General features: G+C 42.6%; 1 protein-coding gene across 1 annotated transcript in view; it reads left to right on the top strand.

Moving 5' to 3' along the window:
* Window positions 1–18,815, top strand: part of Ube2u (ubiquitin conjugating enzyme E2 U) — a 67,267-nt gene that overhangs the window by 42,611 nt on the left and 5,841 nt on the right. Inside the window, exon 8 of the mRNA XM_032889278.1 lies at window positions 6,408–6,489. Within this exon, the coding sequence (XP_032745169.1) occupies window positions 6,408–6,489 (82 nt within the window). The remainder of the gene's footprint in view (window positions 1–6,407; window positions 6,490–18,815) is intronic.

The following is an 18,815-nucleotide window of genomic DNA, read 5'->3' as shown; positions in this document are numbered from 1 at the left end:
GTATTCTTGTTTTATCTCTTGCAACATTATACTCTCTCCTCCCTTGTGTCACCGCTTTGATTGGGTCTCATTGCTCATCGTCTCATTGTAATGATTTCCTAACTACAGCAAAAGCTTCTACGTATTTTTTTAGGCATAAGTTAAGGCACAAGCTTTGTACTACTTAGCTCAGTAGTTGCAAGACGAAATAAGATAGCGTTTAAGAAGTCACATGCTCTCTCAGGACGTTGGTTATTGAGTATTTTGTGATTAGATGTTATCATCCTCATACACTAGTGGTTGTAAAAAAAAAATCAAAGTGCATTAATGATACATAGATTTTAGCAACGCTGTCAGTTCCGAGAATTTTTATTTCTGATATTAGAGTCCATGGGTACTTAATTCTAAAAGTCTGGTGGCCTGACGCACCTTTGGCCAATCAGTTCACTTCAAGCCCTTACTATGTGCAACAATATGGAGGGACACAGATGGATCTGGAGAAAATAAATATTTGTTTTAAAAACCTGGTGTTGAGAGATATAAACAAACAGAACAGAACAGACAGACAGACAAACAGATTTTTGAAGGATGGTAGCATGTAAATACATAGGGGGCCTTAGAAACTTAACTCCTAGGCAAAAGATACAATCATGTGCCAAACTTTGAGAAAGTTTGGGAATGATTGCTCCTTAATAAAAAAGAAATGATTTTAAAATGGAAGGAATTATGGTGATCGCCCTGATACTAGCTCCTCCCTCCAAAGTGTTTGACTCCAGCTTGCTGAATTATGTTGTTTCTTCCTCTGCCTGTCACTAACCCAGCCTGTAAGTCATCCTCTGGGGAAGCAGGAGCCTGGGAACAGTTATCTGTAGCCCAGAAGAATTTCTGAGACTTTGAATCTAACTCTGGATGGCAGCTTTCACAAGCCCACTGCCCTCTTCTTCCCATGGAGTCATAAAAATGCTCCAAGAGTCTCCCTTCAAAAAGAGCCAGCACCTAATTTAAAAACGTAAACCTGAACCTGACAGACTCTGCTGGCCATGCTGTCTTTTGATAGTTCAGCTGGACGAGAGCCAACACGCTCTTTTTTTTTTTAATGGCCTAATTTCCTGGCAGTAATGAAGATAAAGCTTTTAGATAGTAGAATGCTTCTCCAGTGACTCAGAAATACAAAGGAAACCTCTCTTAACCTTCATTTATACATCTACATTCTTATCACTGCCGAGATTATTAGAATCTCATGCAGCTTTTCTAAGGAGCTTTGTATTTTATGGGTAGGAGGCTGCTGAATTTTGATTTAGGTGTTAATGCTTTTTCATAGTTTTGAGCCACAAAAGCTATGTCTAGATACCAATGCCATAACAATCATGGGAGCATCTTTTCACAGTCCAGCATATACTTTGTCAGTTTTAACTACCCCGGTTCATCATCATCTGACTTATTCGAATAATATTTATTTGATGAACACCTTAATATATGTCACAAATAGCCATACATCCGCCGGAGGGACCACACATTCTCCTAACCCCCTTTCTTCAGATAAGAAAATAAGAGTAGGAGAAACCAAGCAATTTAGGTCATCTACGTAGGAGGAAATACCGTAAAAGGGTAAAGGCAGAAAATTCTGCATGCAGATTCCCGGGTTTTACATTTGCTCTCATCAACCAACTGTGAGACACTGGTACATCTATGGCTGTCCTTGGCCCAGCGCCTTGTTTATAAAATGAGAATGACCACACACATCCCAGGGCTGAACACACTGAGTGTGCGTCACGCACAGCATTCAGCACCCATGCCTACTCTCGGTTATTAGCACTGTGGTCCACAGACTTGGACTAGACCTCGGGCTCTACATTTCCTTCCTGTGATACCGTTCTGCCTTTATAATACGACGACACATTATCACAGCATAGTGTGAGATTTACATTCAAACACTGACGGATAAGCAGAATTTCTGAAATGCACGTCACTTTCATTCACTATCACAGGAAATCAGATAGAGAAATGTACCAGTGACCCCACTGTTCTCTGCCCATCACTATAAAATGTCAAATAAAGGGTTTGGCAGAGAGAAAACCCATGCATATGGTTGTAGGAACAGCTCTTTAACGACAGAATATGATCCCCATACGGAAATGCTTACGTTCCAGGAAAGGAATTCCTGCGAGCAGCGTGCTGTGCAGCGCTGAGTGGAGGCTTCCTGGTACTTGTTGCTGTCAGCAGGCAAACCAAACAGCCTCCGGCATCAGGGGGGTGCTTGCTTTCACCCCAGGAGACTTTCATTCTTTGAGTCTTCCAAGGCCCTTCCTTCCAGGCGAGAGGCAGTGTGCCTGCTTGCAAAGCCGAACCTCTCAGCTACAACTGCTCATTAGAGCCACCTGAAGAACTTGTAAAAATTCCAGCATAAAGGGCACACCCAAGCCAATTCCATCAGGGTTGGCAGTGGGACTGGGTAGTGGTAGTTTTTAAAAGCTCCCCGGGTGACCATAACGTGCAGCCACAGGTGGGCTCACCATGACGTCAGAAGTTAGCAACTCCTTAGCCCCATGCTAGTTTTGCAATATACAGGTAAGTAAATTGAAGTGAGTGCTTACCTAATGGAACGCCATCTTTCATTCCTATCAAGAGAAGACGGGCAACTTTTAAGTCAACTTCTGCATAGATAGTGGTAAGTACATCATTGTCAGTGTGGTAGGGGGACAAATTGACACGCGACAACCTGAATTTTTCCTAGATCTTTAGAGACCTAAATCAGGCCAAACCGAGATGCCTGTCCTCAATGCCAAAGATGAGGCAACGTTGGAAAGTTTGTTAAAAACATTTTAACAGATTTAAGCATGAGAGTTACAAGACAGCCCCCCCCATCCCCACCTCCTGAGTAGGTTACATGTTTCTCAAGAGAGAGCAGGAAAAATAAGGAGAAGGCACAGGCTTTTCAAAGGAGCATGGCCCATGTCTCTGTATTATCCATAGGTACCATTTTGGTGACTCTCAAGTTACATCTCAAAAGGTTGCTCAGAGGATCCAACCCCCTTTTGTTCTAGTTTGGTAAGTGAGCTTGTCAAATGGTTCAGGAGGAAGACGAGATGAAATTATAATCTGATAAAGGGAAATAAGAGTCTCTAGGGTAGTACTAGGTACACACGTGTCCTTTCCCTGCAAATGGGTTTCTGGTGAGATTCCTCAAAAGTTACAGGTTTACAGCTGGGAAGGGAGAAAGGCTTTAAGCAGTTGTTAATTAGGCATTCTTATTTTCCTGTTGGCAAGGGGCTTCAACGGATTCCAAGGAGAGGAGTATTTCTCTCTTTTCATCCCCCCCCACCACATCCCTACACACACGCACACACACAGACACACACTCACACACTTTCTCTGTCCCACCTCATTGTGAAAAAAAAAACAAAACATGTAGGGAGGCACCAGGTCCTGGGTTCTATCCCCACTATTGAAAAAGCAAACAAATCCCAGAATGGAAGCAACACTGTAATTTTCAAGAGAACCTATTACATTATGGAAGAGTGAGAATTATGTGATGAAAGCTGTGGAGGGGGTGGATGCTTTTCTGCCATAGCTTACAAAACTGCAATTTCGCCCTCTAGAACTTAAGGTGCAAATCTCAACCCCCAACCCCTTTGTCTCTTTCCTGCCCCCATCCTTCCTGGGTTTCCTCTTGTCATCCTGAGTCATTGAACAGTTGACTGTGTCCTGGAGACAAGAAGATAGGCATTGTGGGTAAGCTTTCTAAGGAGAGTACAGGCAGGTGGTGCAAGGCAGCTGAGCAAAACAAAGAAACAACAAAAATATAGATGTGAAATAGGAAAAGTATAAAAGTCTGTAGAAAAGAACTGTGGTATCCTCACCTCTGAGATTAAAACAGAGAAGCCAGAGTCAATACAACATGAGTGGACTTCCTGGAGAGGTAACATGGTCACTCTGGGTTTGTAAGGTGTAAGGCAGAGACTGCCTGCCACACAGACTCACATAATGCAGGAAAATCTGTTTCAAAAACTGTACAGAAAGATATGTTATCTTTAAATAGAACCCTAGCAAATTTTTAAATTTTGTCCTTGTTAGGTTGAAGATGGTTGATAAGAAGACACTCTTGAATGCTCCTAGTCTGTTTGTCTGGGTAGCATAAGGGCTCCCCTCCACACATACTTCACATGCATATGCCTATAGTAAGAATTCCAAGCCAGAGGTGGTGATGAATGCCTTTAATCCCAACACTCGAGAGGCTGAGGCAGGTAAATCTCTGTGAGTTCAAGGCCATCCTTGACGATGAAGTGAGTTCCAGGATACCCAGGACTATACAGAGAAAGAGAAACTGTCTCAGGAAAAATTCCAGTAATGTTACTTATAATAATCACCTAAAAGAAAGACGATTCTTCACCAAGAATTCTTAGAAAGCTGAGATTCGCTTCTTTAATGGAAAAGATGTTTTCCTCAAATGCCAGCAGAAAGGGTCTAATAGGGCCTGGAAGACAGTGTGGTTGTGTGTGCTCACGTGGATCTGAGGAAGAAAAAACTGTTAGAGTCTATAGGAATGTTGCTGGTGAGAATCATGCCGTTTATCTCCCAAAAGCAAATGGCATTGCATTACAAAGGAAGAGTAAAAGAGTCCAAATACCGAGACTAACAGAGCGCATCTAGATAGTTAAGTGGTTCATCTACAAACTCAGACTCAAGGAGGAGAGAAACAGAGAAGGAAAGGGAACATGGGGGAGGGAAGGGGGAGGAGAGACTGTGATGTAGGGTTCAGTACATTTTGTGTGAATTTGATTGACAGCGTGAACTTGTAACTAACCATAAACTTGTGACAGTAAGGTAACATGATTTCAAAATGCCCTAATGAAGACATGAGCTGGGTAGATGGAACTGCCACACACAGGAGGCCAGCAAGTCCACTCACGCCTGTACTGTTCAAACTGAATAAAATTCTTGATGATCAGGTTGCTAGGGATGGAACACCAGTGCTCTGCTACTGAACTGAATACCCTGCCTTGGACATAAAGAATTTTGCTCTGTTTTACTTATGTACAGTCACTCGTGTCTACTAATGGAAGCCAGAGGTGTTAGCTGCCCTGGGGTTGGAACTACAGGCAGTTGTGAGCTTCGTGCGGGTGCTGGGAATTGAACCCAGATCCTCTGCAAGTGCTCTTAACCACAGATCCATTTCTCCAGCTTCTGCGCAGAAATTCTAACAGGAGCATCAACTACAGTTCTCAAGGGAACGGTGAAGATGATTGTCTAGAAATACCAGATTCTAAGAAAATAATTAAAGGAGCTGGGGCTTCCTTAAGATCTGTTTGCCAGGAGTAGAGGCTTGCTCCTCAGGAGAGGGATCAACTGGACTGGCATGGATCCCAAAAGATGAACTGAGCCAGAGGCAACTCCCGGTGCTCAGATCAAGGGAGGCCACCGGAACCCTTGTCATCAGCCAGGGGAGTGACAGTGACGTGGTCAAAGGGCTCCCTCAGGCCACCAGAACCATCTGTTTGACAGTCTTTCTCTGTGGATGACCAAGATTGGAAATGTCTCTGGGATATAGAAGTTCTGCATTGACCTGGTTGGCACAGGCCCTGGAGTTTCCCAGAACTGGAAACAAAACAAGGCAACAGTTTTCAGAGTAGAGATGGAAAGATTCATACTTCCAACCCCAAGACTTAATTTTTTACTTGAATAGCTAAATTAGAAAACTTGTTAAATTATTAAGGCTGTGGTCTCCATGAGTTACTTAAATACTTTATTACCATTGCTATGATACAAAGTTTCGGCAAGTTTAAAGATAGAATCAGCTTTTATTAGTGAATCATGAATCAGGTAGCATTTTAACTAAGGAGTGGGAACCAGGAAAGAACCAGAAGCAGGGAGCAGAGGACACTTGCTCATTTATTGACCCTTCCAGTTGCTTGCCATAAGTTGGGTTTGTTTGGGGAGTCTTCTGCTTGCTCCAAGGAAGCATGACATTGTGAGCATAAAACTCCACTTTTATATCGCTCTGTAGATCAGGCCAGCCTCAGACTCCGAGGTGTGCTCTCCATAGTGCTGGGATTAAAGACCTGTACCACCACTACCTGGCTTGAGGGGCCCCATCTTACATCAGTACTCGGGCCTAGTGCAGGACATCTGTCTAAAGCAATGGTCTCTCACAAATGTTATTTAACTGCATAAATGATATATCAACGAATGTCATTATAATGCAAACAATTTCGAAGTCACAATCTACTTATTTCAAACAATATCGAGTATTCCACAGTTCCAATAAAAAGGAAACATTTGCAAAGTCCCTGAGCATTGTAACATGAACTATATGGTGCGTGCAGTTGCCACATATCGGCTTACTGAGAAGTGAGCATGAGCGACTCTCCACTCCAAGCGATGTTAAAAAGTGTATATGAATACTTCTTTCTTTAATCACTTTATTTCAGTTGTTGGAGATCCACATTTCATGGAGCAGTACTACAAATGGAAGGAGCAGGATCGGCAGTATCAAAGGCAATGGGAGTCAAAGTAAGCCATTCCAAGTGCTGACCCATTAGCAGATGTCCTGGCAACAGCAGCCCTAACTCCCCTAAGCACAGGAACAATGATAAGAAAGTACCATTTCCTCCCACAGGAACTCAGGTAGGAGAACTGGCGCACATGGAGCTAGGGCAGGAGCCGCAGTGAAGAGCCCAGTCTGTCCTCCTCCAAGCGAGTTATCACCAGTTACCTTTTCATCTTTCTCATAGCTCTGACTTTGTTTTCCCAAAGATTTTTCATTCAAGAATCGCACATGCATGTCTATGTGCATGTGGATGCATGCGTGCCTTCGTGTCTGTGTTTGCATCTGTGTTTGTGCATGTATACACACACTGTTGTGTGATGTACACCATGTAAATGCCAGGTAGACCTACTGTCCCTCCTGTAATCCCTGTACTCAGAAGACAGAGATGAAGGGTTCTATCAAGCTGGATTATTTTCTCTACTAACCAAATTGGAGAGCTCCAGGTTAAGCAAGGGACTTTACCTTAGTGGAACAATCAAGAAGGACATCAGAAGTTAGCCACTAGCCTCCAAACACATGTGCGCCCCCACACGTGTAAACACAGGTATGCATGCGCTCCCGCCACGCAACAAAGTAAATGTGCATTTACTGTACAGAGTGATGGGCTTTATAACAATGTTTTCATTCAAATATAACATATACTCAAACTATATTAAATAAACACTTACTTTCTCTCCCTGCCCATCTCTCTGCTAGGTCCCTTCCTCTTCCCAGTCTCCCTTCTAATTCCCCCCCCCGTGTGTGTGTGTGTGTGTGTGTGTGTGTGTGTGCGCGTATGTGTGCACGCACGCATGCGCGCGAGCGCTCACACTATGGCTTCCACATAGGAGAGATAGAATGTAAGCAGTGTGCTTTCTTCACGGTTCTCAGCGGCTATGCTGAGGACTTGGGAAGGGAAGACCTTGCCACCGTTCCCACTTTCCCCTCACACTTCAGCTCCTGCCACTCCAGTCAGGAGCCTGTAGTTTTCTGACGGGAATAAATGATCATTAAGCAACGTGCCACTTTATAAATCTGAGTAAAAGTCAAATAGGTTCTTCTGGCCTTTTGTTCCCCAACCTCAGCAACAACTCCTCTTTGGGCCAAAATGAAGACAAGCTGTATTACTTTTGGGCCCTTCAGCATAAATTAGAGTCCGGAGAAAACTGTATTACACTGAGTTTGAAGGAGGGCAAACATGTTTTTCTTGAAGGCATGTGTCAAGTTTTTCTTGCAGTTGAAAAACTTACTCAGAATCTAAGATGGCCATTGCTTTGACGTGACTTCTTCTCCAATTTCCTGTAACAGAGCTGCTTTCTTTCCCTTGTTTGTGTTGTTTCCTTCTGGAGTGCCAGCATCATAGAACCCCAAGATTTAGAAAAACAAGGACCGGGTCAATTTCAACTGAGTCACTCACTTCTACATGTGGCTAAAACAACTGAACTGTCTGAGTGCTAGAACACGCCAAAATACATTATTTAGAGTTTATAGGGCCAAGTTATGTGCTGTGACCCTATCAGAATAAAATGCCCACACACCTTTCGCCATCTGGTGGCTGAGGAGAATACATACAGATCGGATGCTGTTTGCATCTTATTAATTGTGAGACTGAGTAGTCAGGGGGGAAATCTCTTTAAGTAAAGTTTTGAAAAGTCATCACATTTATGTGCATGTGCATTTCGTAGTACCATAAATATTTGAACATGCAAACGAGTGCAAGTAAGATAGAGGCCTAAGGAATAGTGAAATTCAGCTTCTATTCAAATAATCATCAACAATTCTTGATGTTCATCAAGATGCAGAATATGTGATAAAGTGCACGTTAGACAAGCCCTCCTTCTCTGAGCTAAATGCCCAGCCCCTGATTTCCTGAGACAAGGCTGGCTTTGAACTAACTTTGTAACTCAGTCTAACCTCAAACTCACTGTCCTCCTGCCTCAGCCTCTTGAGTGAACCATTGTGCCTCTGTGTTTTAAATAAATGTTTGAAAATGTCTTCCTTACACTGATACTTCCTGGTTTAAAAAAAATAGAGTTGGAGATGTGGCTCAGTGATAGAGTCCCTTACTCACCACATGTTAGGACAGTAGCTCCATCCTTATTAATTATTCATTCATTAATTCATTAAAAAGAAAAATGCAAATTGAGATGCTTATTTGCATAGTGTTGAAGAAAGACTTTCTTTCTCACCTTCCTCTGCCTTCTCCTGGTGTTCCCGCTGCTCACTGCCCTCATCCAACAATACCATACTTAATTATGTCTCACTTCCACATGGGGGCCTCAGATTTCTTCTCCGCCGATGCCTTCTATTTGGAGTATCTCTCCCCGCAAAGCAGGACCTTTACCCTGAGTTCAGTCTTGGCCTGAGTCAAAAGGATGCCTGCGAGGTAGGTACTTAAGCTCAGGTCCCTGGAGCTGAGTCCTGCCCTGTCTGGATAGCACCTCTGGAACCTTGAGCATCATGACTGAACTCCTTTGTATTCCAGTTGTATCTGTTCAATAGCAGCTGCCTCCCAAAGAGATCTGGAGTCACTCGTGAGCTCAGACACTCTGTCAATATGTGTAAATGCTTCTAATGCCTCCTAGCACACAGACATGCCCATAAGACTTGGAATTGCCCTTTCTGCTTAAGGCTTGGGTTCCTTTCACAGATGGAAAACCTCTCCTTGGAACCAGCAGGGGGAGGAGTCGGGAAGATCTTGATGGGGTTCGTCCCCTCTCAGAATGTGTTGCTCTGGTCATAACACTACCTTCCTTGAAAAGCTGTTTTCCATTGAGTTTCTTGAATGATACCACATATTTAAAAGTTTAGCGTATGAACATTCAAAAAACATTAGTTCCTGAAGAGTGGGGAATATGCCCTGCCCCAGCATTCCACAGGATGAAAATAATATCTGGCAGAAATATGTAAGAAATGTAAATTTATCTCAAGTTAGAAAATAACACATAGCTGGCCACATGTATCTAGTGTCATTTTATCTGCAGCTTGCTCTCTCTACCTGTCTCTAGCCTGGCACGGCATCCCACAAGGATGGCATGAATCCAGCATACATATGAACTGTCCCTTCTGTGCCATCACCTGTGTTCTACATGTTGATTCTGTCTCTGTCCCATGCTGTTCAGATTTATCTGATCATGGGGAAGTACCCAAGATAGGGGCATTGGAATAGGCATCCCTGATGCTTAATGTAGTGCACAGCACGTAGTAGGTACTCAGTTAATTTCGTTGAAAAAAATGCATGTGTATTTTGTCTCCCTGTTTCATATTAGAATTAAATAAAATTAATTTTAGAAAAAAATGAAATTTGAGGTCTATTATATAGATAGAGACCATGGTTCTGTTTGGGGGATTCTAGAGTATAGTCTATAAACAGGGATTTAAAACTGATAATATGACTGTCATAAATATTTTATGCAAATTCTAAACTCTTACATGTATTTGGTTACTGTTAATATATACTCAGTATCGTAATCAGCTCACAAATATTCACTAATTAATCATGTAATTTGGTGTTCACTTCTAAAGCCTTTTTACCACTACCTTGACTGTTTAGTGGCATATTCATAAATGCCTTATTTCTAAGACATGGGAAAGCAAATGAATCTAGCATCCAATCTGTAGTTTGTAGTTATTTTCTCAAGAGAGATGGTGAGCACAAAAAGTCAAAAGTAACAAAGACTGTTCTTAAGGTGCTCTTAGTATGCACATGTAAAACTACTGTACACTATACCGAATGGTTATGTACCTCACAGTGGAAACAATCTCTACCCAGAGTCTAAGCTCCGACAGCCAGCAAGCTACCTAAGCTATTAATTCTGGTCGAGCTTCACCTTCAATATATAGTCTCCTAAAAGTATGTGGCTCGTGTGCACACACAGCAGCTGCTACAGTTCGAATCTTACCTGTTCCCCAAAGATCAGGTATCCCACTTGGTTTTCATAAGCATGATACAAACTAGAGTTATCTGGGAAGAGAAACCTTCACTGGAAAATGTCCCCATCAGATTGCCCATCGGTACATCTGTGGGCACCTACCTTCTTGACAGTTAATTGTTAGAGGAAGGCCTGTGGAGGCGGTACCAACCCTGGTCAGGTGGCCCTTGGTGAGAAAAGAAAGCAGCTTAACAAACCATGAGGAGCAAGCCAGTAAGCAGCACTTCTCCATGGCTTCGGCCTCAGTTCCTGTCTCCAGGTCCCGGCCCTGAGTCCCTGCTTTCCCTTCCCCTGATGACAGACCATAACTTAGAAGCCAAATAAACCCTCTCCTCTGCGAGTTGCTTTTGGTCCTGGTATTTTATCGCAGCAACAGTAAAGCACGGTAGACCATGCTAAGGGCTTGGTCTGAGATGCTGCCAGGACTTGCTGGAATCTTCAGGAGGTGGGGCCTCATGAAAGGAAGAATATCATTGGGGCATGCTTTTGGAAAGAACTGTGAGACCCCAGTCCATTCTTCTTTTTGTTCTCTGACTACCATGAAGTAGGCAGCTTTGTTTACTGCTATAATGTCCTGCCTGGTCAAAGACTCAAAGTGATAGGTCCAAACAACCATAGACTAAAACCATGATTCACAAAGAAACCTTTTCCCCCCATCTTTATTAAATTGTATATTTCTTATTTAAATCTCAAGTGTTATTCCATTTCCTGGTTTCCAGTTCAACATCCCCCTAACCTCTCACCTCCCCTTCTATATGGGTGTTCCCTTTTCCATCCTCTCCCCATTACTGCCCTCCTTCCAAGAATCCCGTTCACTGGGGGTCCACCTTCATAGGACCAAGGGTTTCCCCTTCCACTGGTGCTCTTACTAGGATATTCATTGCTACCTATGAGGTCAGAGTCCAGGGTCAGTCCATGTATAGTCTTTGGGTAGTGGCTTAGTCCCTGGAAACTCTGGTTGCTTGGCATTGTTGTTCATATGGAGTCTTGAGCCCCTTCAGCTCTTTCAGTCCTTTCTAAGATTCCTTCAACAGGGGTCCTGTTCTCAGTTCAGTGGTCTGCTGCTGGCATTCGCCTATGTATTTGCTGTATTCAGGCTGTGTCTCTCAGGAGAGATCTACATCCGGTTCCTGTCGGCCTGCACTTCTTTGCTTCATCTATCTTATCTAGTTTGGTGGCTATTATGTATGGGCCACATGTGGGGCAGGCTCTGAATGGGCGTTCCTTCAGCCTCTGTTCTAAATGTTGCCTCCCTATCCCCTCCCAAGGATATTCTTCTTCCACTTTTAAAGAAAGAGTGAAGCATCTGCATTTTGGTCATCCTTCTTGAGTTTCATGTGTTCTGTGCATCTAGGGTAATTCAAGCATTTGGGCTAATATCCACTTATCAATGAGTGCATACCATGTGTGTTTTTCTGTGATTGGGTTACCTCACTCAGAATGATATTTTCCAGTTCCATCCATTTGCCTATGAATTTCATAAAGTCATTGTTTTTGATAGCTGAGTAGTATTTCATTGTGTAGATATACCACATTTTCTGTATCCATTCCTCTGTTGAAGGGCATCTGGGTTCTTTCCAGCTTCTGGCTATTATAAATAAGGCTACTATGAACATAGTGGACACGTGTCTGTTATATGTTGGGGCATCTTTTGGGTATATGCCCAAGAGAGGTATAGCTGGGTCCTCAGGTAGTGCAATGTCCAATTTTCTGAGGAACCTCCAGACTGATTTCAGAATGGTTGTACCAGTCTGCAATCCCACCAACAATGGAGGAGTGTTCCTCTTTCTCCACATCCTTGCCAGCATCTGCTGTCGCATGAACTTTTTGATCTTAGCCATTCTGACTGGTGTGAGGTGGAATCTCAGGTTGTTTTGATTTGCATTTCCCTTATGACTAAAGACGTTGAACATTTCTTTAGGTGTTTCTCAGCCATTCGACATTCCTCAGCTGTGAATTCTTTGTTTAGCTCTGAACCCCATTTTAATAGGGTTATTTGTCTCCCTGCAGTCTAACTTCGTGAGTTCTTTGTATATTTTGGATATAAACCCTCTTTCAGTTGTAGGATTGGTAAAGATCTTTTCCCAATCTCTGGTTGTCGTTTTGTCCTAACAACAGTATCCTTTGCCTTATAGAAGCTTTGTAGTTTTATGAGAACCCATTTGTCAATTCTTGTTCTCAGAGCATAAGCCATTGGTGTTTTGTTCAGGAAATTTTCTCCAGTGCCCATGTGTTCGAGATTCTTCCCCACTTTTTCTTCTATTAGTTTGAGTGTATCTGGTTCGGTGTGGAGGTCTTCATCCACTTGGACTTAAGCTTTGTACAGGGTGATAAGAATGGATCGATCTGCATTCTTCTACATGCTGACCTCCAGTTGAACCAGCACCATTTGCTGAAAGTGCTATCTTTTTTTCCATTGGATGGTTTTGGCTCCTTTGTCAAAAATCAAGTGACCATAGGTGTGTGGGTTCATTTCTGGGTCTTCAATTCTATTCCACTGATCTGTCTGCCTGTCTCTGTACCAATATCATACAGTTTTTATCACTATTGCTCTGTAATACTGCTTTAGTTCAGGGATAGTGATTTCCCCCAGAAGTCCTTTTATTGTTGAGGATAGTTTTAGCTATCCCGGGTTTTTTGTTATTCCAGATGAATTTGCAAATTGTTCTGTCTAACTCTATGAAGAATTGGATTGGAATTCTGATGGGGATTGCATTGAATCTGTAGATCGCTTTTGGTAAAATGGCCATTTTTACTATATTAATCTTGCCAATCCGTGAGCATGGAAGATCTTTCCATCTTCTGAGATCTTCTTCAATTTCTTTCTTCAGAGGCTTGAAGTTCTTATCATACAGATCTTTCACTTGCTTGGTTATAGTCACACCAAGGTATTTTATATTATTTGGGACTATTATGAAGGGTGTCATTTCCCTAATTTCTTTCTCAGTTTATTTCTCTTTTGTGTAGAGGAAGGCTACTGATTTATTTGAGTTAATTTTATACCCAGCCACTTTGCTGAAGGTGTTTATCAGGTTTAGTAGTTCTCTGGTGGAACTTTTGGGATCATTTAAATATACTATCATATCATCTGCAAATAGTGATATTTTGACTTTTCCTTTCCAATCTGTATCCTTTGATCTCCTTTTTGTTGTCTGATTGCTCTGGCTAGAACTTCAAGAACTATATTGAATAAGTAGGGGAGAGAGTGGGCAGCCTTGTCTAGTCCCTGATTTTAGTGGGATTGCTTCAAGTTTCTCTCCATTTAGTTTAATGTTAGCTACTGGTTTTCTGTATATGGCTTTTACTATGCTTAGGTATGGGTCTTGAATTCCTGTTATTTCCAAGACTTTTATCATAAAGGAGTGTTGAATTTTGTCAAATGCTTTCTCAGCATCTACTGAAATGATCGTGTGGTTTTTATCTTTCAGTTTGTTTATATATTGGATTACATTGATGGTTTTCCATATATTAAACCATCCCTGCATACCTGGGATGAAGCCTACTTGATCATGGTGGATGATTGTTTTGATGTGCTCTCGAATTCGGTTTGTAAGAATTTTATTGAGTATTTTTGCATCGATATTCATAAGGGAAATTGGTCTGAAGTTCTCTTTCTTTGTTGGGTCTTTGTGTGGTTTAGGTATAAGAATAATTGTGGCTTCATAGAAGGAATTCGGTAGTGCTCCATCTGTTTCAATTTTGCAGAATAGTTTGGATAGTATTGGTATGAGGTCTTCTATGAAGGTCTGATAGAATTCTGCACTAAACCCGTCTGGACCTGGGCTCTTTTTGGTTGGGAGACCTTTAATGACTGCTTCTATTTCTTTAGGAGTTATGGGGTTGTTTAAATGGTTTATCTGTTCCTGATTGAACTTTGGTACCTGGTATCTGTCTAGGAAATTGTTCATTTCCTCCAGATTTTCAAGTTTTGTTGAATATAGGCTTTTGTAGTAGGATCTGATGATTTTTTTTTATTTCCTGTGACTCTGTTGTTATGTCTCCCTTTTCATTTCTGATTTTGTTAATTTGGACACACTCTCTGTGCCCTCTGGTAAGTCTGGCTAAGGGTTTATCTATCTTGTTGATTTTCTGAAAGAACCAGCTTTTGGTTCTGTTGATTCTTTGTATAATCCTTTTTGTTTCTACTTGGTTGATTTCCAACTCTGATTTTGATTATTTCCTGCCTTCTACTACTCCTGGGTGTATTTGCTTCTTTTTGTTCTAGAGCTTTTAGGTGTGCTGTCAAGCTGCTGACATTTCTGACAGTGGCTTGTCCATCCTATAGGCCTGTGTGTCAGGAGTGCTGTAGACCTGTTTTCCTGTTTTCTTTCAGCCAGTTATCAGAACAGAGTGTTCTGCTTTCAGGAGTGCAGTCTTTCAGCTGTTCTGTGGGCATGTGTCTTGAGTCTACCAGGCAGGTCACTTGGAGCAGAAAAATTGGTCTTACCTCTGATCTCGGGCCTGAAGTTGTTCCTCAGGGCTAGGTTTCAGCTCTCCATGAGGGCAGCAACCAGAAGGGCCTGCCCCTACTTCTGGGTCCCTTAGCGCACGGGCCCTGATGGCTCTAGGTGTTTTCCTCTAGAGTCAGAAATGTGGGCATAGAGTTGTCTCCTCTGGTTTCCCAGGTGTGTCTGTCCCTCTGAATGTCTAGCTCTCCCCTCCACGGGATTTGGGTGCAGGGAGCTGTTGACCAGTTCCGTTCAGATCGGGGCACAGTCTGGACCCCCCTTTTTTTTTAAAGTTGATTACCTCAGGTATTTTGTTTCTGACAGAAGCTAAGAAAGACGTACAGAAGGAACAGGAAGTAGCTTGGAGGATTAGTATTCTCTCACTAGGCATTCCCCCTCATTCCTGATGTGCATTGGAGCTGGCAGGCAGAACTGCAAGTGTAGCACAGAATGATATGGATCAGCATCCTACAGAGCCACAGCTTACTTGATCCACATCTATCCCCCAGCCCACCCCCGTGCACAGCATCGAGCCTAGGCTCCTCACCTCCACTTTCCATTGGGTTACCACTTCTGACACTCTCATCTAGAGAACGCTATAGAAGCGTTTTCTCTAATTTACCTGTTTAAAAAAAAAAATAAGGCACAGAGATCAACCAAATTGTGTTGATAAGCACAAACCTTATCTGAAAATTAAAACATCTAGTTCTACTTGCCTACCGGCACGTACTTCCTGAAGATTTAAAGTTTCGGTAAGGGCACATATCCTGTCTGCGTACAGGCAAGAGCATATTCCATCCACCTTGAAGGAAAGGGATTTGCAAGTGTGTGCATCATCAAGACTGACTTCTCATTTCACTTCAGGCTATTGAAAAGGAGAGGGACCCCTGTGTCCTGCCAAGTATCACTGTGAACCTTTCTTGTATTTACAGAGCACACTGTGGACTCAGCTGTCTTGTATTTTGATGTATGAAGTTAGTATGTATTGTGCTTACATATGATTTTAACTGTTTTGGGAGTTCCCCCCCCCCTTTTTTTTTTGGTTGTGTGTATTTAAACACATAAACCACAAATCATCTTTGTCTTGGAATAGCTGGTTCCTTTTTCCTCCAGTTACATAGAAACACATTCATTTAACACACTTAGCGTGTGTGTGTTTGTACTGTCCTTTCAGAGTGATTTGATTTAAATATCATTCTTATAGGTTTACTTAATTACACAGTGATGTATTTTTAAGGAAATGTAGCCTTTTTATTCCCTAAAGATTAGACCTCGAGTGCCATCTTGTGTTTAAAGAGGGAATTGGCATTGGTGTAGACAATTGCTCAGATTCTAAAATGTAGATAAGGAAATAAAAGAAAAAAGAAGGAAAAAAAACAGAATCAAGAAAGGGAGAAAAAACCTTTTTAAAAAAATTAGTTCTTCCAGGCATAGTGGCACACATACACAGTTCCTGCCCTTGGGATGTGGGGACCAGAGAGTCAAGAATTCAAGGCCAGGGTCAGCTTCTTCATGAGTTGGAGTCATGTGCTGCAAAATCCAAGTGTCAGGACACTTGCCTAGCTTTTCCAAGGCCCTGGGTGTGACTTGCAGCCCCCAAAACAGAGAGAGGCAAGGAGAGTTGAAGAGGAAAACCTTTCCTTCAGGCCAGCATCTCTCTCTCTCTCTCTCTCTCTCTCTCTCTCTCTCTCTCTCTTCTTTCTTTCTTTCTTTTTTTTTTTCAGAGCTGGGGACCGAACCCAGGGCCTTGCACTTGCTAGGCAAGCCAGCATCTCTCTCTCTTTAGATGCTCTTCGAGACCTGGGGAACTACGTACGGTATGATGCATCCACTCAACTCTAATCCTCTTTCCCTTGATTTCCTTCTGACACCTGATGGCGTTCAGTCACCCCTAACGCCTTCCATTGATCTGTGAAACTGTCCCAGGAATTGGAAAGTATCAGCATGTTCTAAAACTGTAGAAAAAGGATTTTAAGACAACGATAAAGTTTAAGCTTCTAAGGTTACCATTTCATAACAGCTGAGATTTGAATCTTGGCCTGCAGCATCCCAGCCAGGCACCAGTGCAGACTCTGAGGGCCCAGGGCAGGGCTGGAGCTGGAAGAAGGTATGATTCCAAAAAGGTGGATGCAGAAGTGGATCGAAGCTCATTCTCTAACTCACCTCTTAGAGCAGGCTTTTCCTGTCATGTGACAGTGCTCCATCTCAGAAAAGGGTTGTGATTCTCCTCTGTGCCCTGTGCTCACTTCAAGATAAACATATCCAGTTCTGTAAACGCCTTCTAATAGATTCTTAATTTCTTTCTGGTCTTCTTGTGGAGGTAACTGCTTTCACCAGTGCCCTGTGGCTCTGTGGTTGTGGCAGAGGATTTGGTAGACCCTGACCCAAACAGCATAGCTCCTCTTAGAGCTGCAAAGGAGTCCCTTTTGTCCCTGTGTGATTCTGCTCCCAGTCTGAAGGGCTCTGGCCTGCTCTGGTCTCTCTCCTTTTCTTTCCCCCCTCCCTCGCAACTTCTTTTTCTCCCTCCTACTCCTTGAGATGCAAGGAAGGAAGATTCTGTTCCCTTAAGCATATTAAACTATATTTTAGTAGGGGAATGAGAAAGAACATGAGAAATCCCATTAAAGCACGTTGCCAAAGTTGGGGTTTTCATGGAAGGACAAAAATAATTTCATGATTCTCACTATGTGCATAAGCCTACTTTTCAGGAGCTTGTTGCAATTTACGGTGATCATGAAATTATGTAAGAATTCCTAAATAAGCAAGTATTAAGGGTTTTTTCTTTTATGTTATTTTGTGTCATTATGACCTAATTTGCATTTCTTTAGTGACGGCAAACATTCCGTTATATAATTAGGCTTGGAAACACTGTCATTGCGAAGGCTGCCCTTGACCTATCTGGGTCTGACCTTGCTCCCTTGTCTCTCCTGTCTCTGCTTCCCAAGTGCTGCCCCAAAATACAGCTGCAGATGGTCAAATCAAAGAGCAATGGCAGCCAATGGGAAAAGCACTCACTAGACAAACCCGATGACCTCAGTTCCATTCCAGGACTCCATGAAAGCAGCTGTTGCTGGGGTGTGCGACTGTAATCCCAGCACTCCTTCAGGGAGCCTGCAGGCAGAGATGGGAGGATTGTCCAGGTTTTAGGACAGTTAATTTGGAGCAGCAGAAACAAGAATCAACAAGGTAGAAGGTAGAAGGTGTTGTTGTCTGACCTGTACCTCTGCTGTGTACGTTATATATACCCCATGCACACATGTGCACATGAATCATAAACTAGAGGCTTATCAGCAAGAAGAAAAGGTATATATCAATTTTTAGAGTTTTCTGAAGTCACATTTACCCTAAAGAAAGTGAAATCCCAAAGGTTTTCTATGACTCTTGACCAACACAGAGCTGCCTGTTATTTTCATTCACATGACCTTGAGTGGAGAGACCTTATGATACAAGAGACTCTGGATGGCTGGGTCGGTTAGCACAAGCCTATGATCCCAGAATTTGAGAAGTGGAGGCACAAAGATCAGGAATTCCAGGACATTCACAGCTACATAAAGTTCAAAGCCAGCCTGGGCTCCATCAATCAGACCTTGTCAGAGAGAGAGAATGAACATTGGCTAGACTTAAGAAAGGTCGTGTCTATTCCCCAGGAAGCAGCTATCCCGGAACCATGGAAACCTAAAACGAGCCATGGAAGGTTAAGCTGAGTCAAAGGTACCAAATTACAAAGCACAACCACATCTGAAGGAAGATAAGAAAGTCCAGAAAGCTCCTTCCATACAAAAGGACTTGCTATGAGCATGAGCAGGAGATTTGAACCCAGAGCAGCCGTCAATGGCGTTACTGATGCAGTTAACACATAGGAAGCAGCAATATCCACATCAGTCACAGGTGCCAACTCAAAACGGACTTAGTAACAATCCTGTGGAGGTT

Source organism: Rattus rattus, chromosome 1 (assembly GCF_011064425.1).
Source record: "Rattus rattus isolate New Zealand chromosome 1, Rrattus_CSIRO_v1, whole genome shotgun sequence".
Taxonomy (NCBI): domain Eukaryota; kingdom Metazoa; phylum Chordata; class Mammalia; order Rodentia; family Muridae; genus Rattus; species Rattus rattus.
This window is presented reverse-complemented; position numbering and strand designations above follow the sequence as displayed.